Source organism: Canis lupus, chromosome 15 (genome assembly GCF_003254725.2).
Source record: "Canis lupus dingo isolate Sandy chromosome 15, ASM325472v2, whole genome shotgun sequence".
Lineage (NCBI taxonomy): Eukaryota > Metazoa > Chordata > Mammalia > Carnivora > Canidae > Canis > Canis lupus.
The window spans coordinates 21,902,235-21,921,858 of NC_064257.1; the positions used below are offsets into that span (position 1 = coordinate 21,902,235).

General features: G+C 37.0%; 1 protein-coding gene and 1 long non-coding RNA gene across 9 annotated transcripts in view; one reads left to right on the plus strand and one right to left on the minus strand.

Annotated features, from left to right (window-relative positions):
• Positions 1-19,624, plus strand: part of SYT1 (synaptotagmin 1) — a 541,941-nt gene that overhangs the window by 380,199 nt on the left and 142,118 nt on the right. For 2 of the 3 annotated variants that reach the window (XM_025439372.3, XM_035698794.2), the window contains 3 exons: positions 6,684-6,868; positions 12,750-12,872; positions 17,580-17,747. In XM_025439372.3, coding sequence (XP_025295157.3) covers positions 6,684-6,868; positions 12,750-12,872; positions 17,580-17,747 — 476 coding nt within the window. The remainder of the gene's footprint in view (positions 1-6,683; positions 6,869-12,749; positions 12,873-17,579; positions 17,748-19,624) is intronic. The other variant, XM_049094044.1, reaches the window with a different exon arrangement.
• The window catches only part of LOC112654769 (uncharacterized), a 312,057-nt gene that overhangs the window by 141,191 nt on the left and 151,242 nt on the right, over positions 1-19,624 (minus strand). The window contains exon 4 of one of the 6 annotated variants that reach the window (XR_007402260.1): positions 15,205-15,285. The exons of the other annotated variants lie outside the window; for them this stretch is intronic. This is a non-coding gene — a long non-coding RNA (uncharacterized LOC112654769). Of the gene's footprint in view, positions 1-15,204; positions 15,286-19,624 lie in introns of those variants that run through there. 6 annotated transcript variants of the gene reach the window in all.

The window sequence follows — 19,624 nt, forward strand, 5'->3', positions numbered from 1 at the left end:
CGCCTCTTGGCCATAGGGCACTTTATAAAGCTCCTTTCCCCAGCTATTCATTCTGTAGGACTCCTCTGTCTGATGAGATTTTGGATTTGGGGACAAAAATTGGACACCCGAGCTACTCTTCAGTAATAGTAAGAGTTTCTTTTTCATAAACGTGCCTTCCACAATACCTTTGCTCCCAGTGACACTTTGCTCTATTAAAGGGAAGGAAATTTGGACTGTTAAAAAAAAAAAAGTTTATGAGGGCCTTTTAAATAAATAATTTTTACAAATTTGCTCAGTGCCAAAGCCTGCCTCAGGAAAAAACAAAAATGTTGTTTTTCAATCTGAGAATAACATTTTTATTTTAAAAAGAATATTTACTAGCAGCTTTCATCAATAGATATCCCCCTTAGAGCACTGAATTTGTACACAAGAGCACATAAAGCCATGTAGATTCTATCTGAAAACACCATATTAAGCTCTAAATACTGAGTTTGGCAAATTTAAGAAATTCACTTCTCTGAAAAAAAGTAAGAAAGACCTAGTTTTTAACATGTAGGAAGTAAATAGTAAGCTTCATGATTATACAAACCATGCTTGGCACCTTATTACAGGCCTATAAAAAATGTCCGGCAAATAGATGTTCAATAAATGTGTTTAATGAAACACTTAATTTTCTAAACTGCTTAATTTATGCCAACGCCTCATGAAAGAATGGCCTCTCCTGAAGGGGAAACAGTTGTTTGTTTTCCCCATAAAAGAGACCTGCTAATGCAAATTTACTTCTTAATGATTCTAAATTTTTTGTGTTTTCATTAAATATCAGAGCTGCAGTTGATGAACAATCTACAAAGAGCTGAATGTTGAGTTATTAAGAAATGAATTTCATGTGTAGAAAGGGATTATATCAAAACGCCTTAGATATATTTATACAGATTTTTGTTTTATTTTTCAATACTACATCTTCTTATTCTAGCCTACATAAATGACCCAATGTTTTTCACCACTGTCACTATTTCTCACTGGGGGGGTGGGGGGTGGGAGGGCACTTTTAGCAAACGTATGTAGTACTTTTGCTTACAAATCTGTAAACACTGACACTTTTGCTGAGCTTTGAGAAATAATATCATTTGAATGGCTGAAGAAGAAGAACAGCATTTCAAGAAAGAAGGAATATATTTGAGGAAGACCTGGGGATAGAACTGAGCAAAGAGCAATGAGTGACTCAGTCACATGGGAGGTAACCTCAGGCCCACACCTCACAAGAAGGAATAGATGTAAAGGAAGCATAAAATATATGAGAGAAGAAATGGCACAACTTTCCACTCAATCGGGCTTGGAAGAAAATTTTCCACACAGTGCTAAGATACAACAAGCAGGCAATAACTGAAGCACTGAGAGGAGCCATAGAGCTGGTTTGGCAAACCGGTTGAGGCGACGGATTCGTAGGAAATATTCTACAGGCTGTAGGAAGTACAGTCCCGGCATATATAAGAGGGAACAGAATGGAAGAATTGATGTAAAAGTTTAAGGCATGGGCAACAATCTCCTCAACAGTGAGTGAACGTGAAAATGAACAGGGGCTAAGAGCTTCGAAGAACAACTCCATTTAAAGACTCCGGAACAGGAAAGGAGACAGAAAAAAATGTCCAATCCATACACGAAGATGCTGCTAAGGGCATTAGAAACAAAAGCAGGAGGAAATTTCAAAAAGGAACATATAATCAAGATTTCCTCCTACCATGGACAATGTTGTTTGTGTTTAGTCACAAGAAAACCATTGGTTATCTTTGAGGGAGCCTTTGGTACAACGTTAGTGTCATGGGAATGGTTGCAGAAGAGATAGATAGGTAAGGGTGTTGAACAGGATCACAGAAAATATAGAAATAACCCACACTGATATTCCAATTGTATAATCATCTATATGCAGCAGGTCACAAGTCTCTTGAGGCAATCCCAGATAGGTTTCACTGAGCCAAACTCAAACTTTCAGAAGAGCTGATTCCTTTTTTAATCCCTGACTTTGAGATATAATTAACAAATAACATTGTCTAAATTGAAGATGGACAGTGTAATGATACATATATATGTACATATGATACATACATATGTACATATTTACATATTATATATATATACATATATATATAGATATATAGACAGTGTAATAATTACCACAATTGGGCTAGTTAACACAGTCTTCACCTCACAGGATTACTTGTGTGCATGGTAAGAACATTCAAGATCTACTCTCTAGTTGATTTCAACTATACAATACAATCTCGTTAACTGTAGTCACCATACTGTATATTTGATCCCCAGAACTTCTTAATCTTAGAATTAAAAGTTTTGGCCAGTCCGGTTTGCACAGCGGTTTAGCGCCGCCTTCAGTCCAGGGCGTGATCCTGGAGACCAGGGATCGAGTTCCACGTTGGGTTCCCTGCATGGAGCCTGCTTCTCCCTCTGCCTGTGTCTCTGTGTGTGTGTATGTGTGTGTGTGTGTGTGTGTCTATGAATAAATAGATAAAATATTTAATAAAAAGAAAAGAATTAAAAGTTTTTACCCTTAGACCAACGTTTTCCCATGATCCCACCCATGAGCCCCTGGTAACCACCAGTCTACTCTTTGCTTCCATGAGTTTACTTTTATAGGTTTCACATATAAATGTGACCATACAGTACTTACCCGTAGGACTTCTCTCACAGACTTATTTCTCTTAGCATAATGCCCTCAAGAGTCATCCATGTTGTCACAAATGGCAGGATTTCCTTTTTATGGCTGAATAATATTCCAATTGTGTGAATATATTCTACATCTTCTTTGTCCCTTCATCCATTAATGGACTTAGGTTGTTTCTTTATCTTGTCCATTATGAATAATACCGCAGTGAACATGGGGGTGAATATACCACTGCACAACAGTAATTTTTTTTTTTGTTTCCTTGGGATATATACCCAGAATGAGATTGCTAGATCATATGGCAGCTCTATTTTTAATTTTTTGAGGAACCTCCATCTCTTTTCCATAATGGTTGTATAAATGGATTCCTTCTTAAAAATCATAGGAGAGGACACCGGGTTGGCTCAGTAAGTTAAGCAGCTGCCCTTGGCTCAGGTCATGATCCCAGGGTCCTAGGATTGAGCCCCGCATCAGACTCCTGGCCCAGTGGGGAGCCCACTTCTCCCTCTCCCTCTGCCATTCCCCCAGCTTGTGCTCACTGGCTCTATCTTTCTGTCAAATAAATAAAATCTTTAAAAAATCAATCAGTCAGTCAATCAATAAAACTATAGGGAAGAATCCATTTCCTTGCCTTTTCCAGTTTCTAGAGGCACCTACATTTCTTGGTTCATGGTTTCCTTCTTCCATCTTCAAAATCAGCAGCACAGAATCTTCAAATCTGATTCTGAAAATCCTGCCTGCCTTTTTTACTTATAGGGACTATAATAATCACATCAGAACTAAATGTAACGCATGAAAATCTCTCCATCTCAAGATCCTACTTCACATTTGCGAAGTCCTTTTTGCCACGTAAAGTAACATATTCACAAATCCCTGGGAATAGCATGTGGGCATTTCGGAGGAATCCTAATTTTTCTGTCTACCACAAAGTCTACGTTAAAACATCAGAAGCAGTTCAGAATTGACTTTGACTTAATTCTTATGCATCAGTTTATCTTTGGGTTAAACAATGTGAGATTAATTCATTAACAAGAAAATGAAAATAACGTTTTTAATGGAAAGCTTTACGCTAGTCTATTATTTTCTGCTGAAAGGTCTTTAAGTTAAATGTTAAAATTCTTGTTGTAAAATTCCATTTAATGATAGTTGGGTGGCAATAACAATAAGCTAATAGCTTTCTTCCAATAGCAATATTTTGATGAGCCCATTTTTTTTTATTGTGGCTAGACTATATATTATGGAAATCACTCTTGGCAACATCTTATGCTGATTTTTATTTTCACTGTTTTTTAATATAAAATGTTTTATTAAAAGGTTTCAAAGCCCTAGATTTTTCCTTTTGTATACATTTAAAATATAAACACTTTTTACCTAATAATATAAAGATGTATTTGAATTTCTCAAACTCTTGGATCTATAGCTTTTCCTCTGTATAAGGCTTTTCCTGTATAAAATTGAAGGGATAATGAACAAAACTACCATAAATATTAAATGAGATCATGTATGTAGCAGCTAGCAGTTGCTAGCCCATATTAAGTAGGTCTTCAATCAATTTTTAGCTTAATATAAAGATTTTCTCACTAATATTGAAGCATTTCTACAAATACTACTAATGAATAATACTACAGATAGTGTTTCTTACCAAACTTGCCAAATTCTAAGTATTTGGTTCATCTACACAGAATTTAAGGTGAGAATTCAATTCAAATAACTGAATTTAATTAAAAATGGTGGTTTATATTCCAAGTATCTATTCAGTCAGGCTTTCATAGGGGTACACAAAACGGTAACCTTAAGGCTTTTTAATTCTCTCTAAAGGCACCAGGAAATTATGAGAAAAATTTTGTGAATTTCATATATCCTGTACAGAATATTTGAAGTTGCAAAATAAGCAGTTCAGGAGATCACATCTAGAATATGGCAGCAATTTAAGAAATAAAAATCACAAAATGTCCTCAGTGGTTATACTTTACCTTCGAGTTGCACTATTTAAAATTTCCTCCTGTAATTCCATGTCCCTACCTCTTTTACTCCTTGTGATTAAATAATGTTCCTGTGCTTTCACTATTTTCTTTTTGTGAAGTTGTCAAACCATCTCTGTCTCGTCCTGTGTAATTTAAGAGACTTTTATGTAGCCCTCTGAGAGACTGTCACACAAGTCCGACTAGGAGAATAATTTACGAGGTTCAAAATGAAGGGTCATTATTAATACTGTCTGGCCTGTAATGAATATGTAGACTCTCTCGTCCATGCATGGCAGGGTTTTAACTAGATCAAAAGAGGTAGAAGGTTTTAAATGAGGTGTTATGAATGATGTCATCGGTTACATAAGTTTAATTTACATTTTTAAAATATGATTGTTTAATGAGATTAGACAACATGAGACAACAAACATGTTGTTTGGTGTGGGCTTATGTATTACTTTCAACTATTTCTTTGCCTGAAAACACAATTTCAGAAGTTGTGCTTTTATAAATCCTTAGGCTAACATTTATTAGCCAATCCTAAGCTATAATAATACGCATAATAAGTGTTCTACACTATAAAGCTAAATGCGGAAGGACAGCAAAGAGTGGGTTTTCTCAGTTTTGAAGGGAGGTTAATTTTTAAGTGCTTCTACTTTATCAAAGTATTCCTGACTTGTGTTCAGCCATCATTGGTACTAATCATGTTTATGTAGCTTTTTCTTACCATTTCAATGTCCAGTGTTTTTTCTTAATTACAGCAGGCAAATCTAGTTACTTCTTCTGATTAATCTCAATAGTTGAATAAAATTCCTTTCTGGGCAAGTGAAATCTTAAATATTTCCACAAGACTTTGTTTTAAACATAAGTACGTGGTATAGGATATGCCAAATAAGGAAACAGAGTGACTTCAGTAGATGGACAACTATAATAGAAAAATGTCTATGTGTTTATTTATATATGCTTTATTATTTTAAACAGTCTCTAAAACTGAAGCTTCTCTTCTCATCAAAAAAAAATCATTTTTTTATTCCTCTCTATTTTCCCTAGCATATCCACTAACTCCTGTGTTTTTTAAATATGTACTTATTAGGGCGCACGTTTTACATCCCCACATATACTCTGAGTGTTGTATGTTACCCATAATACTTAGCTGTATGCCTTGAAAATAAATCACTAACATCCGGCTCCTATTATTTGCTGGATGACATCCTAAACTTTTTAGTATATTAACTCCCTTAATTTTCAAAGGAGACTAGAAATAGGTACCATTATCATCTTCAATTTACAGAGAAGGAAACTAACTCAGAACAGTTAGGCAATCAGGCCAGAGTCACACAGCCTGAAAACGGCCAGCCTGAATCAAAGCCTGACCTTAGAGGCACCGAACATAACCCCTGCCCTGCTTCTGGAGGCCGTGGGCAGGTAAACGTCCATCCTACTTTTAGAGTGGGTGACTTGCAGAGCACCAAGGACCTCTTCCTAACCTTGGTTACCATTATGATATCTGTTTGCTCTGGTTCTTTGATTGTTGTCGCTCCTCCCATTATACTCAGAACATATTAATAGGACCTCTACTATTTAATAGATCAGTAATAGCAGCTCATATTTATTAAGCTTTTACCATGTGCCAGGAAATGCATCTGATTTTAATCTTCAGACAGGCTATGATACCGACCCATTTAGAACCACTTGAGAGATGAGGATACTGAGGCAGAGGGAGGTTAGATGACTTGCCCAAGGTCACACAGCTAATACACGGTGGAGGCAGGATTTAAACTCTGAGGCCAAACTCCAGAGCTGGGCTCTGGATGAAGGAAGGAATAAATGAATGGAAAGCTAGCATGGAGGAAGCACATCTGGCCTCTGTGGAAGGATGAAGTGGAAACACAGACCTGCATCGAGGCAGAAGAAACATGGGTAGCAAAGCGCAGGACAGGGTGCCTGCAGTGCTCAGTAAATACAAATTAATCAGTGAATACTTTTGTAGCCCATAGGTCAAAAGGCTTTGCCTAGGTGATGTCTGTTACTAACGCTCTCCACATATTTTCCTCTTTCAGTGCCACCGTGGGCCTTAATCGCCATAGCCATAGTCGCTGTCCTTCTAGTCCTGACCTGCTGCTTTTGTATCTGTAAGAAATGTTTGTTCAAAAAGAAAAACAAGAAGAAGGGGAAAGAGAAAGGAGGGAAGAATGCCATCAACATGAAAGATGTGAAAGACTTAGGGAAGACCATGAAAGACCAGGTAATGTTTTCCTACCGTATCACTTCTTTGATGATTTTGTTACAAGTTCATAGATGACTTATAATTTGATGCCAGAGGAGTGTGGAAATAAACAACTTCTGGACAGATGTCACTGTTGTCAAAATGCTTTGCAATCCTTTCAGTAATTATGCAATGTCCCAAAGTGCAAGGAAAACATTTGGTGGGGTTTTTCCAGGCTCCTAAACATGGGAACCAGGAAAGGGCATCCACCACCAGCAGGGCCATCTTGACAGGCCCAGCAGATTGGAATGATGCCTGAGTATTTTGGTGACATCTGCTCAGCCAATCTTAATTGCATTTAGAGTTAGAGAGAAAGAATCCAGAGTGGCTGACTGCTCTCCCTCGTGGGCAGGCTGCCTTTGTCACATCACCACTGCTCCGCAGTCACTGTTAAATAACTCAGACTTACGGCCGTCTACCATACTTAACAAAAACCACCACTCCTACCCATTCATCCGCCTCGATAATTAGCACTCAGCAACAGGGAGCTAAACAGTGAGTAAAACGGGAGAGAACTGCCAGCTAGTCCTAAGAACGGCGCATAATTTTAAGGCAAGATTCTTGTTTCATGAGTTAGGGGCAATGAAATCATGATACAGGCTATGGAATCCATCGGGCTGGGTTACCTTCCCGAGGCCCAGGAAGCTCTTTGGATATTCTTTACGTTATTGTCTATTTTTATTGAACTAAGTGGATGAGTTGGTTCAGAATAAAGTTTACTATTAACAATTATATTTAGATCCCTCTTGTTTTTTGGAATCATTTTCATAGTGGGTATCTTTAAAGAACATTTAATTCATATTAATAATGTAAATGTAGAGCTTTTTCACAGAAAACAACATCTTTCATGATCTTTGTTTCCTTTCTAATAATTCAAAAGTTCTACTTATTCCCAAATAGCAACATATATCAATAGTTTTTTGAGTTCTTTTTATAGTATTAATTACTATTAACTGAACTCTCTAATAGGTGAATCTCCTTAAGAACAGTTTAGTTAAGGAGGGCATTTTTAGTACATTTGCATAGTTTCCTAGTTAACCATCCACTCAGGGCAACAGCCCCACTCCCCAGCTTGAGCTTTAAACACTTCTTCTCAAAGACACTGTAATGTCTATTGACAACAATTTCACAAAGGCTCTTCTGCACTCGCTGAACTGGTTTCAGAGCTATAGAATGTATGCAGCACTTGCACTCACCCTCAGCCAGCTTTGTCCTGAACTCAGAACAAGGTTTACGTTTTTCTGAGTTTTAATCACAAGCACAGAAGTCCACGTACCCACATCTGACCACAGTGGTCTAACAAGGATTTTTCTCTTGAGTTAATTTGTTACATAATAACTGCAATTTGAAAACGTGCCTTGCTCTACACTTCAACATTTTCAGTACAAGCAGAACTTGACAGAGATTTCTTTAAACAATTTATTGGGAGCTTAAGTGTAGAAACAATGTGCTAGATGGGCAGAGACTGAGACTGAATAATCTGTGTGAATTTCCAGCTGTGTGTATGAAACAATTTGAAAATACAGCCCTATCATTTTCATAACTATAATACAACACAAATATGATGTTCCCATATCCAAGAATTAACAATTAAAAGTATTAAATAATGATAAATTATAATTACAGGATTTTTTTTTTAGCATTAGAAATTTGTTTTCTTCTTTGTGGAATTTGTTCTGTATGACATAAGATAGTAACTTGGAGTATAGTTGGGGTGTTTGTTACCCCTGTAATGACCTGGATAAATGACCAAGATCTCAAAATACTAAATACACAGAATTGGTGGTGGTTAATTTTTTCACTGGTCATCAGTTCCTTTGGATGCGAGAGGAAGAGAAAATGAGTCAAATACTCAAATCCTAGTAGGAAGTCAGTGATAGTTGATAGTGATCTACTATTACAACAAGGTGTTTAGGATTTCAACCACTCAAAAAGATATCATTTCAAGCAGATTGCTTGTCTATGTAGGGTTTTATAGATCTTATTTTAATTTATGAACAATTAATTGTACAAAATGAAATGTAATTTGGACAAGGAAAAATAGGCTTTATCAGTAAACAGTCATACTACAGCAGCTTATACTACTTCTTAAGGCAGGCAATAGTAGCTAATAATGGATTCTATTGTTTTATGAAGAGGAAGGATAAAGAAGCAAATAGAATGTACGGTTTTAAGACATATGTCACAGGGTGACCATTCAATCACCCAACTTCAAAACAGCATAAACAGAAAGTAAAATGCTTAAATAATTACACTTACCAAATATTTTAAACAGAGTATGGGTGTGAACATGGGGAAAACAAATATAGTCTATGCCTCTCATTTAAAAACACAACAGATATGAGAGGCATTTTGGACATGATTTCTTAAGACACGCAGTTTCTAGGGCAACCAGTAAGTTTTTACCATTTCAATCTATGTAAGAATACACCGAAATTCAAATTCCAATGTTCATGGCCACCTGTCGCTATGTTGAAATTTTATAACCAACAAAGAATTTTAAAATTCCATAATGACAACAAACTAACTAGTAATGTATATTTATACAGCATAAGATTTACATTTGAAGGTTTTTATTTTGTATTTGTTTTTTAATTCCCGAAAGCTTGAGAACACTGAAAATGCAGAGAGACATTATCAATTTGCAAAGTCATAGGTCTGGAAGGGTCATTTCTCCATGGTTTTCACTAATGTGTGTGGATATTTTAATTTTTATTTCTTCCTTCTATGTCCTCCTTATCTGTGTTATGTCTCATGACTGTTCTGGACTGTCCCTTGCGGTAGGTTTCCTCTGCTCTTTAGAAACCCCTCGTCAACGCTCGGATATACATTTAGTGGCCTGGCAGCTGGGCTCCACAGCTCAGGGTGTACCATTCTGACACACATCAAGAGGCTGAACTAAATTGATTTTTTTTTAAGCTAAAGGGTTCTCATTTTAAACATTACTAACTGATTAAATAGAACAGTATTAGAAAGCTCAAGTTTTTAACTGATGGGCACAGAAAGAAAATTCAGTCCCTCAATGCTACCTTTTATGTCAGTGTGCCTTATCAAATTCAAATTTGGACAATTTAATTTAAAATCATTTCTGATGGTTGTAAATTAAGCACCTTTTGAATGCTGAAGCAAGACAGAAGCATGTACACTTTGAAATTTAAAGACAAGATCTAATGCTCCCAGCACATGGCTTTCACTACCGCAATTTAGCAAACCATCAAAACTGCTGGGTTTACAAGCTTTTTTCTCTGCATTTTGTTAAGGGGGAGGGAGGCGGAGGGAGTATTGCTCTTGAGATATTATAATAGCTACTGATTTAATAGGCCTGAATTTAATGTGATGGTCGAGAAGACGTCCTGCTTAAGCTCAGCCTTCAGGACAAGAATAGACTTAATCACTTCAGTGATGAACAGTGGCACTGAGAAATTATCAAAAATTTAGCCCTATTTCATACAGAGTAATTGCAGAGATGGTCCTGTACCTTTTATTAGGGCAAAAACCACTTAGGAAGAAGGAGATTTAATATCTCAGCTATTTCAAATTGCACTGGGCTGAAACATGATATGTAAATTGTCAGTTCTGAAAGAGACTTTTGAAAAAGTATTTTAATCCATGATTTTTTTTATAATTATGATAGAGTAACGTGTAGATTTTTCAGACAGAAATATGTACTAAATAGCTTGCTATTATTTTTAAAAACTTTAAAATCTTAGAGGGAGGCAATTTACCTAAGCTGCAATTTCCTAAGCACATCTACAGGAGTGTTAAAGACTGACACACAGCTAAGGTTTTGAAAGGGCTAGGTGATTTCACTGCCTCAGCTCCTCTAATTAAAGTCAGTAGCCTTTTCTGGTCACTTTAATAGCATGTTCCCTTTAATGATCTATCCCCCCTCACCCCCACCCCCCCAAGTTAAAAGATGTACGTTTTCAGTAATTAAATTGTTTCCTGCCTTTGGCTGTCAGGAAACCAACATTTTACTATTCAGAAAAACATTTAAGTATAAACTTTCCTACATAGATGTAATTAATAATGATAATTTTTGATTTTCTAAACTCATTATAGGCTCCTGAAAATTTTCAAGCAGCACAGAAATGGAGGCATCTCCAACTACATCTCTGCTGTTTTATAAGATCTTCCCACCCAAATGAGTTCTATTGATGCAGTGCCATCAAGTCTCAGGGGTATTTTTAAGATCAAACTGGAGTTGGCTGAGTAGAGAGCCAAATTGGAAAATCTTGTCAATTTCAGTGCCATTTTGAAGCACCACAGAGAAATCTCCGTGTAAATGTATGAACAGTAAAGCTTTCACTCAGCAGAGAAGAGAGAGCACGAAATCTGGAAGGTCAGGAGAGGCTAGGGGATGGAGCTGCAGTCTGACGACTCATGCCTTTCTGAAATCCGGATATACTTCTGGCATTTGAGTTCTACAAGAATTCTCAGATTTGACTTGCTGACAGGGGTTAAAATTCCTTTACTTTATCATAGATACAAAGCAGCCTGCCACTTTGTCTTATTTTGACTCACACACCTATACATGAAAGGCAATAAAAATGCCATAACCAAAAACTATGGAAGAAGATTTGCATTATATATAAAAGCTGAGACCACTAAAATACAATGATTTCTCTAGAAATCAATAAGAACCAAAAAAAACAATAAAAAATTCAGCAAAGAATGTATACAAGCAGTTCCCAGAAGAACAAATACAATTGGTTACTATGAAGATTTTCAAATTTTTCCACTCACTAGTGGTCAGGGAAATGTAATTTTATCATTTTTAATTTTGAATAACTATGTATAGCTTTTTAAATTATTTTTTCCAATTCTCTAAAGCAGTAAGAATGCATATCCTTAGAAACAAAGCTCCTAATATTTACCATCTTTATAACCTTTGATTTTTTTCAGCAGAGTTGTTGTATTCAATGGGAAATACATTATCTATTTTTATGTTCAAAAGAGAGGAGCATTTGAATATATTTTGTGAAATAATGAGCTTTCTAGTATGTCAATTTACATTACACTAAGGTTTAGATGATGAGGAATACCCAGTTGGTCCAAACTGAGTTGAGAGTTCAGAACCATGATTTTTGTTCATTAACGCAAAATAAATGTTTATACTGATTTCAGCTTGACAAAATTGTAAACATAACTGCTCTTGTTTTTTGGTATCAAATAGACCCATAAATCAATTTAATTCAGCCTAGCTTTCTGTGGAGCTGTTATAAAAATAAAATGGTAAACTTAAACTGGAAGCGGGGTAGATTTTTCTCTCAACATGCATTTGCTGGTGGCATGTTTCTTCCACTTTTTCCATAACCATTATAAATGTATATGTGAAACTTAGGAAATGGAAATTCTTGGAGAATCACTTACTCAGCTACCTTTCTCATAGGAAACAAGGCAAGAAAAGGCCACGCATTTCATATAAATACTCCGCTGCATGTAACAATGGTGTTTTACATGATGCTTAGCTTAGATCTCTTTCAACTACATGAATGTGAAACCTGGCCTGGTTAATAGCATGTTTATCATACCTCCGAAAGAAGCGGTTTTAACCAAAGCCAAACATTTTACCAAAGTGGACATTTTCTTTGCAACAACTTTACATTTTTCGCTTGCAATATTCTGAGGGGCTTCTTCCATTGCTTTCATGTTGCTTGCTGATTGGGAAGAAAATTCCGTGCACCAGTGGAATTTTAAAAATCTATAAGCAGCAAATGTGAATGTGTGTCAGACAAATGGATTTCCAGCATCTTAGTGCTTGCTTCTAACAGCTTGGAAGTGTAACCACAGGCCCAGGTTGATGTGGGTTTCACTGAATTCACTTGAATTCATGTATCATTCGTTTCCCTACTCCTAGGCTCTAAAGGACGATGATGCTGAAACTGGATTGACTGATGGTGAAGAAAAGGAAGAGCCCAAGGAAGAGGAGAAATTGGGCAAACTTCAATATTCACTGGATTATGATTTCCAGAATAACCAGGTCTGAGGGCTTGGGGGGGTGGGGGATGAATTCTAATTCCATTATGTTTTCTGAAATTACCAAGTAGGAATTGAAGCAAGATACTTCTTAAAACATTTCGTGTGCCGCGAGGGGAAAATGCAATTATCAAAGCTATTGATGAAATAATTTCTAAGTACAGGCAGTCCCCTACTTGCTAATTTAACCTCTGGTAATTAGAATTCACAGTATTCAACCGATTACATCTACTTATGGCACTTAGAGCAGGCAAGCAGAATACAAATGAACTTGGCAAGTCGTCCAGTCTGTTTCTGACGGCTCCCAGCCATTCTGGCTCCCACTGGCCCATCAGCCTGAGCTCCAACAATCGCCCTTGGAATTCATGGCCTTAGATCCAAACAGGGCGAGGAACTGTTGAAATAAACCACCATTCAACCAAAGCTTTATTTTATTTTTTATTGGAGTTCAATTTGCCAACATATAGCATAACACCCAGTGCTCATCCCGCTAAGTGGCCCCCCAGTGCCCGTCACCCAGTCACCCCCACCCCCTGCCCACCTCCCCTTCCACCACACCTAGTTCATTTCCCAGAGTTAGGAGTCTCTCATGTTCTGTCACTCTCACTGATATTTTCACTCATTTTCTCTCCTTCCCCTTTATTCCCTTTCACTATTTTTTATATTCCCCAAATGAATGAGACCATATAATGTTTGTCCTTCTCCAATTGACTTATTTCACTCAGCATAATACCCTCCAGGTCCATCCACGTCAAAGCAAATGGTGGATATTTGTCGTTTCTAATGGATGAGGAATATTCCATTGTATCCATAGACATCTTCTTTATCCATCATCTTTCGATGGACACTGAGGCTCCATCCACAGTTTGGCTATTGTGGACATTGCTGCTAGAGACATCGGGGTGCAGGTGTCCCGGCGTTTCCTTGCATCTATATCCTTGGGGTAAATCCCCAGCAGTGCAATTGCTGGGTTGTAGGGCAGGTCTATTTTTAACTCTTTCAGGAACCTCCACACAGTTTTCCAGAGTGGCTACACCAGTTCATATTCCCACCAACAGTGCAAGAGGGTTCCCCTTTCTCCACATCCTCTCCAACATTTGTGGTTTCCTGCCTTGTTAATTTTCACCATTCTCACAGGTGTGAGGTGGGATCTCATTGTGGTTTTGATTTGTATTTCCCTGATGGCCAGTGATGCGGAGCATTTCCTCATGTGCTTGTTGGCCATGTCTACGTCTTCCTCTGGGAGATTTCTGTTCATGTCTTTTGCCCATTTCATGATTGGATTGTTTGTCTCTTTGCTGTTGAGTTTAATAAGTTCTTTCTAGATCTTGGATACTGGTCCTTTATCTGATACTCAACCAAAGCTTTAAAATGAAACCTGTTTGATAAGGGGTCAAAGATGAAAAATTGCCTGCCTTCCATGAATTTCAAAGGCAAGATGCCTTATGCAAACCACGAGACTGGGCAAAATTCCTAGTACCGTTGAGCTCACCATTCCAGGAAAGCAGGAGGACCAGCAACTTGAGGTCTAGTGCCTGTGACTGCTGCCCAAAAAGGGATAAGGAACTGACGACAGTAACCAGGCATTCCTGCTTCAATTTCTCAAAAAGCAGTGAAGTGCTACGAGATGAATGATAATATCAGCTACCTGTTACTAACCACATGATGGAGGTAGCTCAAAGGACAATGTTAAGAATCTCTGTGTTTAAAAAAAAAAGAAAAGAAAAAGAAAAAAGTTTTCTAGGACCCATGAAACTGACCATGTCCCTTTATCTTCTGATCTGTTAAATGGAAAAGCTAAATAAGAATTAGTGGAGAGGCGCCTGGGTGGCTCATTCAGTTGAGTGTCTGACTTGATTTCGGTCAGGTCACGATCTCAGGGTCCTGGGATCAGCCAGCAGTGGGGGGTGGGGGGGCGCAGTGCTTGGTGGAGGAGGTCTGCTTGACAATTCTCTCTCCCTTGCCTCCTTGCCACCCCCCCCCCAGAGATGCTTGTGCTCTCTCTCAAATAGATAAAATCTTTTAAAAAAAATTAATGGAATCAGCTGAATTAGAGATCGGGCTCTTAAAATCTTTAGGACAGTGTCCTTGTCAGACAAGGTAGTTTTACCTCTGATTTGTTTTGCTTCACTCATTTTTTTTTTTTTGAATGAGGAAGTGATAGAAATCAATACATTTACTACTAATGCCACTTGCCCTAATTATTTCCAGTTTGATGGGGAATGAACACTACATAAAACAAACTCCAGGGCTCAGCTTTGACAACCAAAGTCCGAAGTCAGTCACACTCTGAGAATCTCGGCAGTTGCAAGAATTCTGGGTGCTATTTAGAAATCAACAATTTAAATAATGTCTTCACTTTCTGAATTTCCAAAGGGTTCCTCCTCATGGAGAATGTACTGATACACTCTACCACACTAAAAAAAAAAAAAAAAATGTATAGCCCTGGCGAGTTATTTCATAATATATTCCAGAAAGCTGCATTTTGGTTACAGATACAAGCTTAGAAGTATGGTTTACACACATTTATAGATATACCATTTATAGTGAGTTAAATAGGGCATTTGAGATCATGTCTACCCCAGCTACCAAAATTTGGCAATCAGGAGTTGGTTGAGAGCAAAATTTCCTAATATTTACATATTCTGAGAAAGATAAAGGTCAGTGTATATTATCTTAACATGTAACATTTCTTCCAGAAATGTAACGTGACTTTAAATATTATCCAGTATTTTTTTCACTAATTTATTCTATTCATATTATCCAGTAGAAGTCTAGGGTTAGTCACCCTGGTTAGTCATAATTTTGAAACTTTAAAATTAGCTTGAGTACTTTAAGTATCATTTCACAAAGCATTTTTAAAAAAATAGCACTGATTTTTTTTCTCAAATATAATGAGTGCTTTCACTGTTCCCCCTCTGGCAAACATCATATTTTTTAAAAGGTATTTCATTTTGACGATCTAGAAGATTCCACCTGACAAAATATCTTTTTAATTAATATGCATCGATTTTTCTAAGTGTTCCCGGCTAATCTGATTTATAAAATGATCCCTATGAGTCATGAAAGATAAAGTATGAGGAACTTTATATATTAAGCTATAATCAAATACACACGTTGGCTTACCAAAACTGAAGTCAACCCTGAAGTACTCTAAGTGAGAAGCTCTCCTGGCAGAGGGAAATGTGATACTCACAGCAAGCACAAGAGTGAGAGGTGTAAAGTAACTCCACCCCTTATCACCAAAACATCCAAAAATCTTTGAAATGTAAAGTCATCTAGGTTTAAGGAGTTTAGGTTATATCATTAGTGCATTCCCTGCCCCAAAGAACATTTATTTTAAGAAGCAAGAAAGAGAAAATAGAACCTTGCTTCTTCACATTGCCGTCTAAAGGCAAGTTGCAGCAAACACCAACTTGGCAAACCAAGAGACATACATGCTTTTGTTAATCATGTCTTTATAGTCTGACGTCTATTTTCGCTGTTTTTTGACCATCTCTCTGTGTTTTGCTACAATCCAGCACTCTTACTGCTACTCTTGTATGATGATGTCACAGATATATGGGGCATTAAAATGGAAACATCCAGAGTACTGGTCCTAGTAAAAAAATTAGGCCAACTAGCCAATGTGCTCTTACAAACATGGTGGGTTAGTTTTACAGAAAATGAATGTGCCCCCCCCCCTTTTTTTTAAAGGAATTGAATTGTGTTTCTACTCTATTTGGCAAAAAAAAATATCACAGATTCAAATTTTCAGGCCTGATGTGAAAAGCTATAATGTAACTGCATTGACTGACAAGTAGAGATCTTGAATGCCTTTGAATAAAGGTCTACTTTTGTTTCCCATGTGAACCTAAACTGGTCTGTGATACAAAATGTCTGATGACAGGGCATCTAAAACAGCCCACTCACATCTTTTCATTTTCTTTGTGAAAACATTAACAATGCCAGCCTACACTCACATTCATAGTAAGACAGGAATGTATCACTGAGAAAACAGATATGGAGAAATCTCTGCATTTGAAGAAAATCAGAAACTTAAGTCATTTAGCATTAAAAATCGTACCTGGAATCTCACTTTCACTTATGTGAAGCTGAAATTCCACTTCTTTGATTCCACGTCCTATATTTAATTTCAGAATAAGTAACCATTTTACTCTAAGTTAAAATAAAAAGTAGGCAACATACAAATAAAGATCAAATATGATAGAAACTTCCACATCTTCTTTTTATCTCAAAAGGCTACCCAGTTTCGAAGAAATTTCTATTTTGCTGGTCTGAAGTTTTGAGTTCAGAACAAAAATTTCCTACTTTGTAATCATAGACCTGTTATCATTTAACGATTTATTTCCACTTACAAATCATGCCCTGGAAAGAAAAATAATGCACAAGGGCTTTTAGCAACTGGAAAGTTATTTGATTGCAATCCTTTTGCAAATATGAATTCCATATTTAACTGTAATCAGCAACCTTTTAAAAGCCTCTTTTGTACTTAAAACCAGGCTTCCTAGAGCTCGCCTCTGTCATAATTGGGTTTCTGAAGTCTATATGGCTTGCTTCACTTGCCTTCTGTGTTAAGACCGGTAAGAGAAATAAAAGTTTATTGAAAGCAAAGAGGAGGAGAGAGAGATCACAATATCCAACACTGCGAACAAGCCCATCTTTTCCCAAAGGTCCACCAATGTTTGTTTGCTGTATTCTCTCATTTCAGCTGCTGGTAGGGATTATCCAGGCTGCCGAGCTGCCCGCCTTAGACATGGGGGGCACATCTGATCCCTATGTGAAAGTGTTTCTGCTGCCCGATAAAAAGAAGAAATTTGAGACAAAAGTCCACCGAAAGACCCTTAATCCTGTCTTCAATGAGCAATTCACTTTCAAGGTATTTTTTTTTTTTTGTACTTACTAATAACTTTTCCTCTGTGGTTCTTAAAGACAGATCTCATCCTGACACATCCATAGACATGCACATAGCCACGCGATCAGAGGCTCACAAATGAGTCTATTCAGAATATTTAAAATTCTTATCTTCAGTCCCCTGAGGATCCTACACTGCATTTAGATTTGGTCAAAGTAGGATTCAGCTCAGCCATTTCGGAATGGAATATAGATTGGAATATGACAGGGATGTCATTCACATCTAAAAAGGGAGGGAGGTCGGCTTCAAGTGAGCAAATAGACTTGGACATTGCCCCCTCTCTGAAAGAAAGCCAAAGCACTAATGAAATTATTATTTTTCTAAGTCTCAAAGTTCCTGAGAATAAATCACAATCACAGAACAAAGCAAAGCTGTGTTCCACTGTTTAAATGGTACAAATTGGTTTTACTCTCACTGCAAAATTCTGGGTGTGCAGGGGGCAATCCAAGCACACAAAACCATTCTTAACCTATCAATAAAAAGAAGAGGAAACTATTATCTTTCTGCATTTCTAGCATTTTCCCTTGACTCTCATTTCTTCCCTAGTGTTCTTCATCTTGTTGAGACACCTCAGTTGACAAACAGTAACAAAGAGAGATTCTGGCCATATAATAATACTTGGACAGGAAAATGTGCTCTGCGGGCCTCAGGCAACTCTCTGCATACACAAGCTCTTGTCTCGAAGTCATGCGTAAAAACAGTTCTTTGGTAGCTATCTTTAATATGTGAAAAAAAATTTTAATGCATTACTTAAAATAATACATTTCTGAAAAATGAAAGGTCTGTGAATATGCCAGCAGGCAGATTCAAAATCACTCATCTATCAGTCAGGCTTCGCAACAGCATGTGCCTCATGTTGGCAAATACTGCATATAAAATAAATGGATGAAACTGAGGGCATGAGTCATTTTCTCGAGCCTTGTTTCCAATTTTGTAAAAGAGCAGTGTCTTTCTATTCACTCTGAAATTTGAGGTTTTAAGTCAAAATGATCCCCAACGTACTGTCAGTAATCTTACCTAAAAAACTACACTATTCTATGTCCAGAAAGCTCATTCTATGCCCACAGTAACAATAAAAACATTCTGAAATTACTCAGCTTATGAAGAACTAATCACCATGGCCAAAACGCCACAAAATGAAAATAAAACTAATAAAATATTGCAAATGGTAATCACAATCATACTATTTGACTATGTTTTAATCTTAATTTAAGGTCAGCAGTTTCTAGCCACAATTTAGCAGCAGAGTCTTAAATTATTTGAAATACTAGGGAAGCTTTCTGTTTTGAGTTACCTGTATGTTAACTCAAAGGAAGAAAAAAAATGTATTGCTACAACTTGAGTAATTTCTGCGGCTTCAAGTTTAATTACTGAAATTTTTTAAATGCCTCTAAAATTTTATCAGGTTCCATTTTATTTCAAGAACGTTGATCAAACCATAAATCAATCCAAAGTGTAATATATTTTGATACACTTAAGGACCATGCTGCTGTTTCCAGAGAATTGCTTAATTTCGCCAGTAAATGCTGTAGATTATGCATCTTGAAATGCCAATAGGCAAGATGATAGAAGAACAGAAGCGTAATAGTTTAAAGAGGATCGGCTTTAAAATGGAGTTAAAATTCACTTGACATGAACTTGACATGCTCCAACCTAAATGGTTCTTTGCCTCAAAACAAACTCCCACCTGAAGGAGCTACTAATCATTCAAATCGCAAATACAGAAGCGCCTACTGTGTTAGCACCGTGCTAAATGCCTCAGGTATTCATTCAGCCTCAAACAGCCTTGTGAAGTGGGCTCTATTATTATCACTATTTGGTAGATGAATATTGTGAAGTTG